The sequence below is a fragment of the Pseudonaja textilis genome, chromosome Z, assembly GCF_049901715.1.
Source record: "Pseudonaja textilis isolate UNSWEBS1 chromosome Z, rPseTex1.2, whole genome shotgun sequence".
NCBI lineage: Eukaryota > Metazoa > Chordata > Lepidosauria > Squamata > Elapidae > Pseudonaja > Pseudonaja textilis.
This window is the reverse complement of record NC_142008.1, coordinates 93,326,369-93,339,681: the sequence shown is the minus strand read 5'-3', so window position 1 is coordinate 93,339,681 and position 13,313 is coordinate 93,326,369. Positions and strand designations below refer to the sequence as shown.

The 13,313-nt window shown below is 36.7% G+C and overlaps 1 protein-coding gene across 1 annotated transcript; it reads left to right on the top strand.

Annotated features, from left to right (window-relative positions):
• Positions 1-3,304: 3,304 nt before the first annotated feature.
• Positions 3,305-12,796, top strand: LOC148124154 (keratin, type I cytoskeletal 19-like). The gene is made up of 8 exons (XM_087916776.1): positions 3,305-4,210; positions 5,947-6,029; positions 6,425-6,581; positions 7,721-7,885; positions 8,580-8,705; positions 8,858-9,081; positions 9,862-10,085; positions 11,885-12,796. Exons 1-8 carry the CDS (start codon positions 3,635-3,637, stop codon positions 11,908-11,910), a joined length of 1,581 nt encoding a protein of 526 aa, XP_087772902.1. The 5' UTR covers positions 3,305-3,634; the 3' UTR covers positions 11,911-12,796.
• Positions 12,797-13,313: the final 517 nt, after the last annotated feature.

The following is a 13,313-nucleotide window of genomic DNA, read 5'->3' as shown; positions in this document are numbered from 1 at the left end:
AATCAGTTCCCAAGCATCCAAATTTTGATCATGTGACCATGGGGATGCCACAATAGTTGTAAGTGTGAAAAACAGTCATAAATCACATTTTTCAATGCTGTTGTAACTTTGAACATTTGTGAAGGAACTATTGTGAGCCGAGGACTACCTGTATGCAGTTGTATAGATTGGTTAAGAAAAGGAGAAATTGAAAGAGAAAGGACTTAGAAAACAATTCCATCTAATCTTGTTTAAACAATGAATAAAGAGGAAAGCAGAGTTGAAGTAAGCAGATAACTAGAGTATGCGTGTCTTAGCAAAACCACATCTGTATAGTTTAGACAGTTTAGGGAAGAATTATTAAATGATATGTTTGCTTAGTATGAGATGCTTAGTAAGGAAAGGTAATCGATGAGGAAACACTGGGTGTGATCACTGTGAGTTGCATACAGGATGAAAATACTTCTTTTATCAAGTGTTTAAATCTTAGCCATAGAGAAGCACAGCCCAGGGAACAAAAGAGGGTTGGAACAGCTGCTCTCTTTTTTCCCTCCCCTCCTCTTCCTAACTTAGTTAACAGGCAGTGGATGGATGCTGCTGAACCTGATTTAGCTGCTATAATTGCAGCAAGCTGCATCTTACCAAAAGTCCTAATTGCAACATTTCAGGAAGGAACAAATCTGATTGGGGAAAAAAAATCTGACGTTGGCTTTTGGACTTTAGAGGCTGGACTGTATTAAACAGCATGAATATGTAACAAATAAGAAGGGATGGTTGTGTACATTTTAGTTTTCTTGCTTCTACATTTTTTTCCTACTGGTTATGAACGTGAAATGTTCAGGTTCTTTTTGCCTCAGTTTGGGATATAAAATAAAATCATGCAGGTGCATATACAGTGAGAGAGAGAAGAAGAGAGAGAGAGAGAAGGAGAGAGAGAGAGAAGAGAGAGAGAGAGAGAAGGAGAGAGAGAGAGAAGGAGAGAGAGAGGAGAGGGAGAGAGGAGAGAGAGAGAGAGGAGAGAGAGAGAAGGATATATATATATATTTTAAAAAAATCTGCTGATTTAGGATTATTGTAGGATCTACTCATGGTCATTCACCACCAAAATCTTTAAATCTACCACATTCAAATACACTTTTTGAAATATGTACAAACATTCAGATGTATAGAATAGCTTCCAATTATGTCAGTTTACTGGAGTACAAACAGAGGGATAGAATCAAGATCACGTGAAATGTTAATACCACTTTATAATGCCTTGGTAAGGCCACACTTGGAATACTGCATCCAGTTTTGGTCACCACAATGTAAAAAAGATGTTGAGGCTCTACGAAAAGTGCAGAGAAGAGAAAAAAAACAGATGATTAGGGGACTGGAGAACGGTTGCAGGAACTGGGTATGTCTAATCTAATGAAAAGAAGGATTAGGGGTGACATGATAGCCGTGTTCCAATATCTCAGGGGCTGCCACAGAGAAAAGGGAGTCAAGCTATTCTCCAAAGCACCAGAGGGCAGGACAAGAAGCAATGGGTGGAAACTAATCAAGGAGAGAAGCAACTTAGAACTAAGAAGAAATTTCCTGACAGTTAGAATAATTAATCAATGCAACAACTTGCCTCCAGAAGTTGTGAATGCTCCAACACTGGAAGTTTTTAAAAAGATGTTGGATAACCATTTGCCTGTGGTGGTATAGGGTCTCCTGTCTAGGCAGGAGGTTGGACTAGAAGGTCCCTTCCACTCTGTTATTTTATTCTACAATGTAACTGTTTTGTATACTATTGTATACTAGGTACACTAAAAGAAGATCTGAAAAACTACTATATGGTTTATATCTAGTAGTCATTCAGACTTTTTGCGGCCTAAATGTCTTATGGTAATATGTATGCCCACTTGGACAATTTTCTACAGAATGGAGAGATGAACTATGAAAAAGATCTTGTTTGAACTGGTACATCATAATGAAAGACTGCATAAAACAGAATCATCTGTTGAACTTGTTGATTTGGACATCAATATTATCTGCATGAAAACAATAATATATGTGAAAACATGAAATACAATAAGCTATCTAAAGATGATCAATGAATTAAAGATGGTAAGCATTGGTGCACCTCAGACTTTTCCTCCCCTTCTCCACCTCTTTATTCACCACCAGTCAGCTAGGTTATGAAAATGGTTCAGCAATTCCAGGTAAATATTTTTTAAAAATCAGCCAAATACCAATTTATTAAATGATACAAGAATATTATGAATGAAAATTTATAAAACTGCGAGTAATGCACAGGTTTTCAATGCAGCTGTCCATGTGGTGCTAAGTGGAAAAGAACCACCCAAAGGAACAATGTAAATTAAAAAAAAAAGTACAAAGGCATCTAAGGAAAAAAATTAATTAGTCAGGAAATCAATTTATGTTAGCCTCCTAGTTTTCAAAGTCTTCTGCTGAAAGAAATATTTGACAAGACATTGGAGTTAAAGACTGTTGCCACTACATTACAAAATTTAAACAGTGGGGAGAGGGGGGATATCCAGAATCTCAAATCCAGAAAAATAAAAATCAAGCTAAAAATCTTAATTCCACTTTTTTTATGACATTAGCATGCTATTGGCCCTCCCATGGGGTGATTTGGCCATTCTTCCAAATTTTAAAAATAATTCTCTTTAGTGATCATATTCTATTATGAAAAGGATCTATGCAATTTATTTAATTTTGTGTATTTTAACTACCACTAAAACAAAACATATAAACCACAAAGCTATTTACATTAATTAAAAATGTATTAAAGTGTTAAGAGCATCCTCCCATGAATCTTGTTTGTATTAATTTATAACATCCAAAAACTGTGGTTGCTAAGAGTCAATGTGGCAATTAAGAGTTGATGTCAACTTCTCTCTTAGTCCTTTTCTTTCTGATGCTTAATTTCCATTTTTAGTGATAAATTATGAAATTATAATCTTGACTGGATGCTTGTATTTTAAAAGATACATTTTTTTATATTTGTTTGTAAAATTGGTTGCAAAAGAATTCTGCTAAAGGAAATATAAAGAATATCTGTTCCATAAAACTACAGTGATGATATTGAGCAGTGAGAATTAACAAACCACATTTGTTCCTTATTGGCATATCCTAAAATATAAAACGAAGAACAAAATTGGTTACACAATCTTGCCCTATTGATTTCAATGTCTCATCACTAAGCATAACTAATCTGTTCAAGGATGACCAGCAGAAGACAAAACCACCCTTTTTCTTTCATGTGCAGACTTATGAAGACATTTTCCTTCACTGCCAAAGATGATGATGTGCTAGCAGACAAAAGTTGAAACATACAGAAGAAATTAGCCAAATATAAGGCTGAGTATGCAGCTATATCTTTATCAGCACTTAAAATTTCTGTGGGAGTGACAAAGCCAGCTATGTATTAGATTGCCTTTGATAACTTTAAAAAAAAATCTCCCGTTGGGAGATAAATCTTGGCATAAACAAAGGAATTGGCAAATGCCATGGGAGGGACCAGGAACAGCCTTTGTAGCAACTCCTTCCACAGGAGATATAAATAAGGACAACTGGGATGAAGGATTACAGTCGGAATTCCAGTAGCAGGCTGTGCAGCTAAAGTGGGGCTTTTCTAAGATTTGGATTGTAAATCTAAATCACTATGAGTTGCGGCACTAAAGGTGGTGGAAGCAGTGTTGGTGGTGGCAGGATCTGTGGTGGAGGCAGTATCAAGATTACATCCTCGGGGTCCTCAAGAGGACTTTCTGGAAAATGTTATGGAGGATCCAGGAGTGGATACGCAGGAGGTGGATTCAGCAGTGGTAGCTGTGGGAGAATTAGTAGAGGGAGAATAAGCTATGGAGGTAGCTGCTATGGTGGTGGCAGCTATGGTGGTGGAAGTTATGGTGGAAGTGGATATGGTGGTGTTTGCTATGGCGGTGGCAGCTACGGTGGTGGCAGTTATGGCAGTGGCAGCTATGGTGGAGGTGCCAGCTACCCATTCAGCAGTGGTAGTTTTGGGGGTGGTGATGGAAGTCTCCTCTCCAGCAACGAAAAAGCAACTATGCAGAATCTTAATGATCGCCTGGCTAATTATTTGGACCAGGTGAAAAGACTGGAAGATGAAAATTGTCAGCTTGAGATCTGGATCAAAGAATGGTATCAGAAGCATGGTGATATTGGACCAGACAAGGACTATGGTCACTATTACCAAGAAATTGACCAACTCTACAATGAGGTATGTATACCACCTGTGATCATAAGGTAGATTGCTGCTTTGGGGGCATCCCTGTAAAAAATGAAGTGGGAAAGCCCATAGAAATGAAAGAGAATTTGGAAGGAGAAATGGCGAGAAGAGAAAAAAGAGATTACAATCAATACCGTAGGACATGAGATGAGATAGAAACAATCATTTTGTAAATAAGCATAGAATTTCCTATATTAGTTGTTTCTCGCACACTAAGGTTAATTTAATTCTTTATAATCTGCAGCTTCCTTAAGTCAATGAAAATGAAAATCAATCATATTCCTGCTCCTTCCCATATTACTATGCAGGAAAAGAGCTAATGAAAAAAAGACAACATCAGTATAAGAATTTGTTCTTTTGTGGTGGCAGCAACTTTTAAAATTATTTATTAGAACTGTGCAGTGAGTCACTGAAGTTTGAAATATGACTTGACAACACCTAAAACCACCTTGAACAATGCATGTCTTTTTCCAAGATTGTGCTGCAAATGAGAAAGGTTGCCATAGCAGTCTTGGAAGAAGATATTCTTGTTATGGATGACATACATCCTTTAAATTACATTTGCCCTTAGAAACTGGATTATTTCACAGATTTTTTTTTATCCCCAATGTAAGTTTAGATTAAATTAGGTCATTTGAGACAAATCAAACTACCACATTATGATATTTTAAGCAGATGCTGTAGAAACTGAGGTTCTTATGCTTCATTCTGTTGTTTGTGATTAATAATGATAGTGATGACTTAAAAATTAGTTATTAATTTAAGTTGTTAATTATAAATATTCTTAATTCTCTAAGTGTATTATTTAATAATTCAGTCTGTATTTAATACAGATCAGTCATTACAGGTTGATATCAGTAGGAATTCCAAAATATATATTTTAGCAGGGATTTTAATTTCCTCTTATAGATTTACTGAGAACATCATATATAACAATACTGAATTATTTAGAATTATTTGTTTAGAGATGAAACAAAAAGGAAGAAATATATTAAAGATCAACAGAGAGGTATTAGGAAAAAATGGGACCTCTGGCAGGCAAGAAAACTTGCTGTGAAAATTAGCTATTAAGTACACACATTTTATTTACTTTAAAATGTGAAATGTTACATTTACTTTCACTCCCTATATTTTAGGATTTCTCGATATCTTTTCTAGCAAGGGATAAAAAAAGAACACAGCAGATAGAATATTGATAGACATCAGTTTGGGAAGTGGATCCAAATCCTTATTTACCATAGTGAAAGGGGGCGGGCAGCACAGATGCTTCCATGTCTAGTGCATCTAGATATATGTATCAAGCATGTATATTCACTAGTTCACACTTGGAACACCAAATGGCTATAGATGTGGTTGGTCAATCTGTGATCCTTCTTTTTCAAGTAAAATGATTTTCAATGGGGACTGTCACAAACTCAACAGCCAGAAAAACTAAATAATGTTGGTGCATTGATGCAGGAAGTCATGCCTTCAAATATAAGCAAAACACAACAGATACACATAAAAATAGGTCTGAAAAGCAGAACTAAACCAAAAAGTAACAGGAGAAGAAAGACAGAAGAAGAAGAAAGTGTTACTTTTCCAGATATCATATTTTTAAAATTGTAATCTGACAAGCAATTCGAAACCACATGTTTCAACATCAGCTGTAACAAGCGATCAAAACAATCATGACAGTTTACTTATTATTGTGCCATAAACATCTCTATTATTCATTTATTTTTCAGCTGATTGCTGAAACAGATGACTATAACAAAATTCTGCTGAATATAGATAACACCAGGATGACTGCTGAAGATTTCAAGATGAAGTGAGTATGATTCACTTCTCACCTGCTTCCTTCTAAACTTGCTGCATTCAGTGATTTTATCTGATACACCACTTTCTTGATTACAAACTCCAAGTAGCCAGTAATAGTACAATTCAAGGGTGGGAGGTTTCACACAATCACATATTGCAAAGTGTGCCTTCTCAGAATTTCTCCAGGTTGAAGTGCTTTCATTTGGAAGGACACTCCATTTCATCCCCTTTCTTTCCTATTTTTCTATGTGTTCTTTTTACTCCTTAAATAAATAGCCAGCCTTCAATAATCTCTTAGCATCTTCACTCTTCATTGTGCTTTGGGGGATTGTTGACCTTTTCCCAAGAGGATTTGCTTCGGGTGTAGTAACCATGATACCTCTTGTAAACTCTCCTGTGAAATAGATATAACACTGAAGCTGGTCTCCGTCAGAATGTGGAAGCTGACATTAATGGATTACGCCCACTCTTGGATCAACTCACTCTTGCCAAATCAGATCTGGAAATGCAATTTGAATCCCTCAAAGAAGAGCTGATATGCCTGAAGAAAAATCATGAGGAGGTAAGAGCACCAATGAACAGAACTCTAACATTCAGAGCTTCTGACCTTTACTTTTCAGATAATAGGCCATCCACCACCTAGTTTGTTTGGGAACAAAATTCAAAGAATGAATTGAATGACACTCAAAAAAAGCTTCACTGTTGTTCCTTGATGTATCTTGGGCCAGGCAATACTTCTGTGGTAAAGAGTCAGTGACACAATTCCCAACCATATAGCACCCAGGAAACAAATGTATTTGAAGTGGCAGCTTGCCCTTCATTTTATGAAGATGCAGCAATCTACCTTCTCACAAATCTTATATTTCCACATTTTATAGGCCTACTTCCTCTTTTAATTTTTCCATAAAGATGGGGTATAAATAAATATTATGCAGAGAGAGAGAGAGAGAGACAGAGAGAGAGAGAAATCCCTGGTCTTTTGGTTCAATAGGCAACTCAGAATTTGGGGAGCAGATTGTGCCTTGAATGTTCACAAAATTGTTGCCACAGTGAGACTGACCAATCCTAAGGGCCCATGCATAAGAAAATAAAAATAGTGGCTACAGCTACCCATGATTATTATTTTTTAATTGTTTTTCCAAATTTTGTTCTATTGTACTTTACTAATTTATTTGATTCTTTTTGTTAGCTTTCATTGTTTTTTATTTTTTGTTTTAAATATGGTTTTACATTGTGTAAGCCATCTCGAGTCACCATGGGCGAATAGGTGGCAATATAAATTAAATAAATACACAAACAAACAAACAAATAAATAAATAAAAGAATGAATGAATGAATGATCTTTATTGGAAATAACCACTCAGTAGTTTGTTTGTTTTTAAGCATATTTTTACATAGGGCCCAAAGGCATGTTAAGTTCTTTTGCTTTTCATGTCAGAGAGAGGGAAGGGAGAAGAATGAAGAAATCATGAAACTATAAGAAGTGATATTCTCCATGGATAGACCTGGATTGCAAAACAAATGTATGCCAGGCATTGAGCTGTCATAAAAACATTTTCTTTCATGAGGAGGAAATGTAAAACATCCTTCTACTCTGTTTTGGGGTTGTTGTTTTTTACATTACAAATCAGGTTATTCTGCCCATAAAGTACTTTTTAATGTTGTTTCTTATGATTCGTTTCTTCATCCCCATTGCTACAGACACTGAGAGGACTCCGAGGCCAGAGAGGCCATGGTGATGTCAGTGTAGAAGTGAATGCTGCCCCTGGACAAGACTTGAAACAACGTTTAGATCAGCTCCGGTGTGAATATGAAACCATCATTGAACAAAACCGAAAAGAGGTTGAAGCCTGGTATGAAAGCAAGGCAAGTGAAGTATATTTAGGCACTCTGTTCATCTTCCAATGATCCGAAAATGTAGACTCTTTTCATCACCAGCAATATATAGAAATATTTTGTGGGGCTTGATGGCAAGAGCCTAAGAGAAGCCCAAGTTGCAGGTTGCAAGTAATATCTATTTGTACATCCCCAAGACATCCTAGAAGTAATCTGAATGAGGTTGGGGAAATGGAAGCTAAAAAGCAGGAAATGTGGGAGTCAGTGTCCAACAAAAAATGTCTGAAATTGCAGGTGGTGAGAAAGAAATGATTAGCATAATTCTTAACATAAGAACAGCTTGTAAGGATCAGATCAATAGTTCATTGATGATAATAATAGCTCAATTCTAGGAAACCCATAAATGAGGAGTAAATAACAATAACCCCTTTCCAGTCCCTTCCCCATGCAAAACATGTAACTAGTCTCATTGTGTTCCTTTGAAGGGTTGTGCAGTTGGAGCAGTACAATGGAGTAGAGGCTATGAAAGGGGAGCTATGAAGGAGAAGGGCTTTGGAGAAAGAGACAAATAAACTAGCCTGTTAGGATGAATCTGGTATTTTCAGAAGAAGACATCAGTATCCCAATTTGGTCTATTTCACTACCATGCCTCCCAATTTTCCCATGCTACATTACCATCTTTTTTCTTCTTATTATTCCTTTGTACCTTTGCACCACCTTTTAGATGGAAGAGGTTCGTCAACAAGTGAGTACAAGTGATCAGGAGATAACTTCAAGCAACCATCAACTTTCAGAACTGAGACGAGAGTACCAAACCCTTGAGATTGAGCTCCAGTCTCAAATCAGCATGGTATGTGACAGCATGTGGGAATGATTACAGTCAGCATGTTATACAAATGATTGTCTAGTAGCCAAATATTTCTATTTTCCCTTCCCTTCTGCTAAAATAACTTCAGCATTTTCTTGAAAATTAGGTCCTATGTGTTGCCTTTCTATTTTCAGATTCAGTCTCTGCAAACCAATTTGGAGGATACAGAACGTCGCTACAACATGCAGCTACAACAGATTCAGGCTATGATTGAACCAGTGGAAGGAGAATTGGCTAGCATCCGGTGTGAGATTGAAAGTCAGAATCAAGAATATCAGCTGCTCCTTGGCATAAAAACTCGTCTGGAACAGGAAATCTGTCAATACCGCCGATTGCTTGAGGAAGGGCAGCAAGAAATGTATGTTGACTAGAAAATGTCAATTGATTGCTTTCCAAACAGAAGTTAGGATCTGTGCTCTTGAACAAAGTTTGTTGATAATCATTTATTATTAAATCACAAGCATCTCCTGAAAGGTTCTAGCCCTTTTAGGATGTCATATTATACTTAACAGGTGAGCATCCTGCATAATCTTAACACAAACCTTACTGATATTGCTTCAGTGACATTTTTTAATCAGAAGTTATTATTACCTTTAGAGTAAAGTAATACTGCACGTTTTCAGTTCATATGGAAGCCAAGAAGGATAAAATTGAGTTGTACTCCAGTCAAACTCCAATCTTGTTGGTTTCCCTGTGAACTGAAATTCAGCCATATTAAATCTCATTGGAAAAAACAGGACAAGAAACAGACAGAGTTTATTCAATTTGGTTAGAAGATGGGAACTCTACGTGTATAATGCCTAAAGAAGGCCTGGGTATTAAGAAGGAAAGGGGCGATGAACAAACCTAGTGAACAGAACTACAATATTGCGTTGAATTGACTTAAACCTCTAGTCCATGTAGACAAATACTGACAAAATCAACTGTGAGCTGATTCTCCTAGTATTCAGATAGACTTCTTTCCCAACTTAAATTATAGTTATATTACTGAGTTTGATGAGAAAATCATAATAATTTGTTTGAGGGGCAGAGATTCATCCCCTGGGTAAGAGTTTTTACTATTGGTTGATAGATGGATGGATTCTACTTATATTAGAAATATATTATATTATAAGAAATTATATTTCTCTTCTTCCAGTGGCTCAGGAGGATATGGAGGTGGTAGAAGAGGTGGAGGAAGCATCAGCGGAGGAGGTGTCTGTGTAGGAGGAGGTATCAGTGGAGGAAGCCTTGGTGGAGGAGGTGTCTGCATAGGAGGAAGCCACAGTGGAGGAAGCATCGGTGGAGGACATATTGGAGGAGGAATTTGTTCACGTCCTCAGTCCTACCCTACGTCTTCACATTCCCAGGCATGCAAAACAGGTGAGACTTATCATAACCAATATGGTTTTTCCTGTTCTTTTTTCTGCTTGCAGGAAAGAATAGTATTAATTAAAAAAAAGGTGACTTCAAATATGGCATATTTCTTTTTATAACAATAGAAATCTTTTAAAGGGAAAAATATATAGAATCTGGTTAACTAAGGAAAATCAGAAATAGGAATCCTGGAAAATTACCATGTTGCATCAGACCATTATTTATGCAGCTGTTTGGCATGCTAAGGAATTATGTATCATTTGGTTTACAAATAATATGGCCTCTGTGCCTACTATCCTAAACAGAGATTTCATTTCCATCCATTTGTTCAACTAAGGTTGCCCACAAAGTCTGGAATTAGTGGTGGAAGCTGTATTTTGCAGGTATTTAGAGTTTCTCAGGTAAGTAGTAGGAACCAAAGTCAAGGTTGGAGTCTATGCCAGGCAGAGAACATCACTTTGTTGGCTTGGCAAAAGGGCAACAGATAGGCAATGTAATATTTGTACAAATGGCAACCAAACTGGAGGCTTCATGAAGATTGCTGTTTGGGGGAGTAGGGTCAGGCAAGATTTAGCATATCTTTTGATCCTTTAATGTCAAAGACAGTACCTCTAAATCCTGAGCATGCATGATTCCAGGCACCTCCTTAATTTTGGTTTTTGGCTTAAACCTTAGATTCTCAGGACCCTATGTAAGAAATCCTTCCATTTTCTTTGTCTCATCTAAAGTGGATTATTTAAATGGTGGTTAGCCCAACATAACAGCTACGTGTTACCATCCCAGTCTTCTTCTGTAAATGTTGAAATTTTGTGAGGTACTTTATTTCACCTGCAAATATTTTTACAAAGCATTATCAAGTTTTCTCAACATTTACTTTTAAAGGGTTTTTTTTTTTAAAAAAAAAAAACCACTCTCCTCCAAATACACACTTTTTGGTCCTGGAGTCTTGCTTCTTTTTGGAGGATTGCCTTTGATAGGCTACTCAAAGGCACAGAAATCCTTTATCAGCAGTGCCTACAATGTGCCTAAACAAGGGATGAAGGTTTGATCACTTGAGTTATAACTGTCATCTCCTCAGGTGCAAAAGACCAGGTCCACATGTGAAGGTCCCATGAAACTTTTATATTACTAAACATCCTATGCACAGGAATCTTCTCAGCTAATGATTAACACTTGCTTGGAGTTAGATCAGGTCAATGGAATTAAAGGGAGGTTGGACTTGTTTCATTTGTGGCTACATAGAGATTCTAGGCTGATCCCGCTTCTAACTCCATCCCACGTTCTGTCACACCTTCTCCTACACACCTTCATTTTCTGTTACCCTATGCAGATGCCCTGCCATCAGTCTGGGCAAAGATAGATTACCTTTGAGATGAAACAAAGAATATGGAATGATCTGAAAGATGATGATTGAAACTAAATATTGTTTTGTCGATTTAGATCAGTTCTAAAAAAAAATTAGAACACCCTAAGGCAGCTTGCCTATTTTTCCAGAAATTTACAAGAGCCTTTAATTTAAATGAATTTATAACATTTGCTGCTTTACAGTATCTGAAAAGTTTTCCTTTTTTTCAGTAGTTTTTTTTTAAATATTTAAAGTAATATAAAATCTCAAAGAGTTTGTTACTTCTTTATTTCATTCTGTCAAGATAAAGAGAGTCTCTACAGGGAACATACTATGTCCTGGTCTTTAGAAAATACATTTGACCACCAAAAATATATGAGTATTGCTTCTCAGTTCTTGTTGCTTGTATTTGCCAGTTTCATCATAGATTCAGTTTCCCCCTCTTTGTCTTTTTCAACAGGACTGGGAAGAAAATCTTGTGACTGATACTTCCAAATTCCTCCAAGAATTCATATGATCAAAAAGGATCACATCTGCTCAAATTCTCTGCATAAATCCTAGATAGGTCTCCGCTCTTCCATTTCTGTGTCAATGACCATCACAAAAGATTTCTCTGTTCCCCTTAATCCTTGTGTCAGCCACTCTTTAAAGCACTTTCTTGGAGGATATGCTTTCTCTTTCTTCAGTTCTTTTATGACTGTCCTTTGGCTTCTGATACTGATGAGAATTGTCCAATAAAGCTCTGTTGCTGCTTGTTGCAATGAAAAAAAAAATGCGTCTCTTGTTATTTTTGCCATGCAAGCATTTAATTAGTATAACTAGTCTATAGATGTGGTCCAGACTTTGCAGAAGGCTTTGCAAATCTCCACTCACAGCAGGAATTAAAAAAAAAAAAAACTTTAAATGTCACACATCAGTTGTGCATCAACAAAGTATGTGTGGTTGGATCTTAAGTGACTCTTTATGTGTAATTAAGGATTGAATTTTTGTTATCTGAAGGAAAGAAACTGTATTTTGTTTATTTTATTACGTCTATATACTTCTCATTAGAGCCTTAGTGGCATAGTGGTTAGAGTGCAGTATTGTAGGCTAGTTCTGCTGACTGCCAGCTGACTGCAATTTGGGCAGTTTAAATCTCATCAGGCTCAAGGTTGATTCAGCCTTTCATCCTTCCGAGGTGGGTAAAATGATGTCCCAGATTGTTGGGGCCAATATGCTGACTCTGTAAACCGCTTAAAGAGGGCTGTGAAGCACTGTAAAGCAGTATATAAGTCTAAGTGCTGTTGCTATCAAGTGACTCTGGGCTTTTATTATTTTTAGGGGGGAAAATGTTGCTGATTTTCTACCAACAGTAAAAATTACTTTACAAAAATCTGGATTTGTGCCTCCATTTAAGGACAAGATAATTATATACTTTGACAACATAAAATAGACCATAAGTCTTATCCACTGTTGTCCTGATTAGACAGTATATAGTCAGTTTGGGAATGGGAGCTGTCCCCTTAAGGGAATGACTCATGAGAAATGTAGTTAATGCCTCATGGGAGATGTAATTCATGTCATGTGGTCACATCTGTACTCCTGATTGGTCACTGAATTGAACTCTGGTTGGGTTGGGGGGAGTTTTGGTCATTTTTACTTGGACCCAGCAACATGTTGGAGTCTTCCCTTGCTGTATCATTATGGGATGAAGATAACTATCTTTTCACACTATGAAGACAACAATGCAAAGGTAAGTTATACCTTGAGGATGCCTGATATAATCCAATAAAGAAACTTTGTATGGAAGCCTTTGTAGTGTTTAACTACTTATCGCAGGTATTTTGGGAAGATAAATATTGCCTGAGACAAGACAACTGTGATCCTGAATGCTTAAGTCTAAAATAGCA

Excerpts from the sequence above, each read along its gene's own strand:
- LOC148124154 (XM_087916776.1), top strand. The coding sequence starts at position 3,635 with ATGAGTTGCGGCACTAAAGGTGGTGGAAGCAGTGTTGGTGGTGGCAGG. Across the intron at positions 4,211-5,946 it reads TTGACCAACTCTACAATGAG|CTGATTGCTGAAACAGATGA; the intron begins GTATGTATACCA and ends TTTATTTTTCAG. Across the intron at positions 7,886-8,579 it reads AAGCCTGGTATGAAAGCAAG|ATGGAAGAGGTTCGTCAACA; the intron begins GCAAGTGAAGTA and ends ACCACCTTTTAG.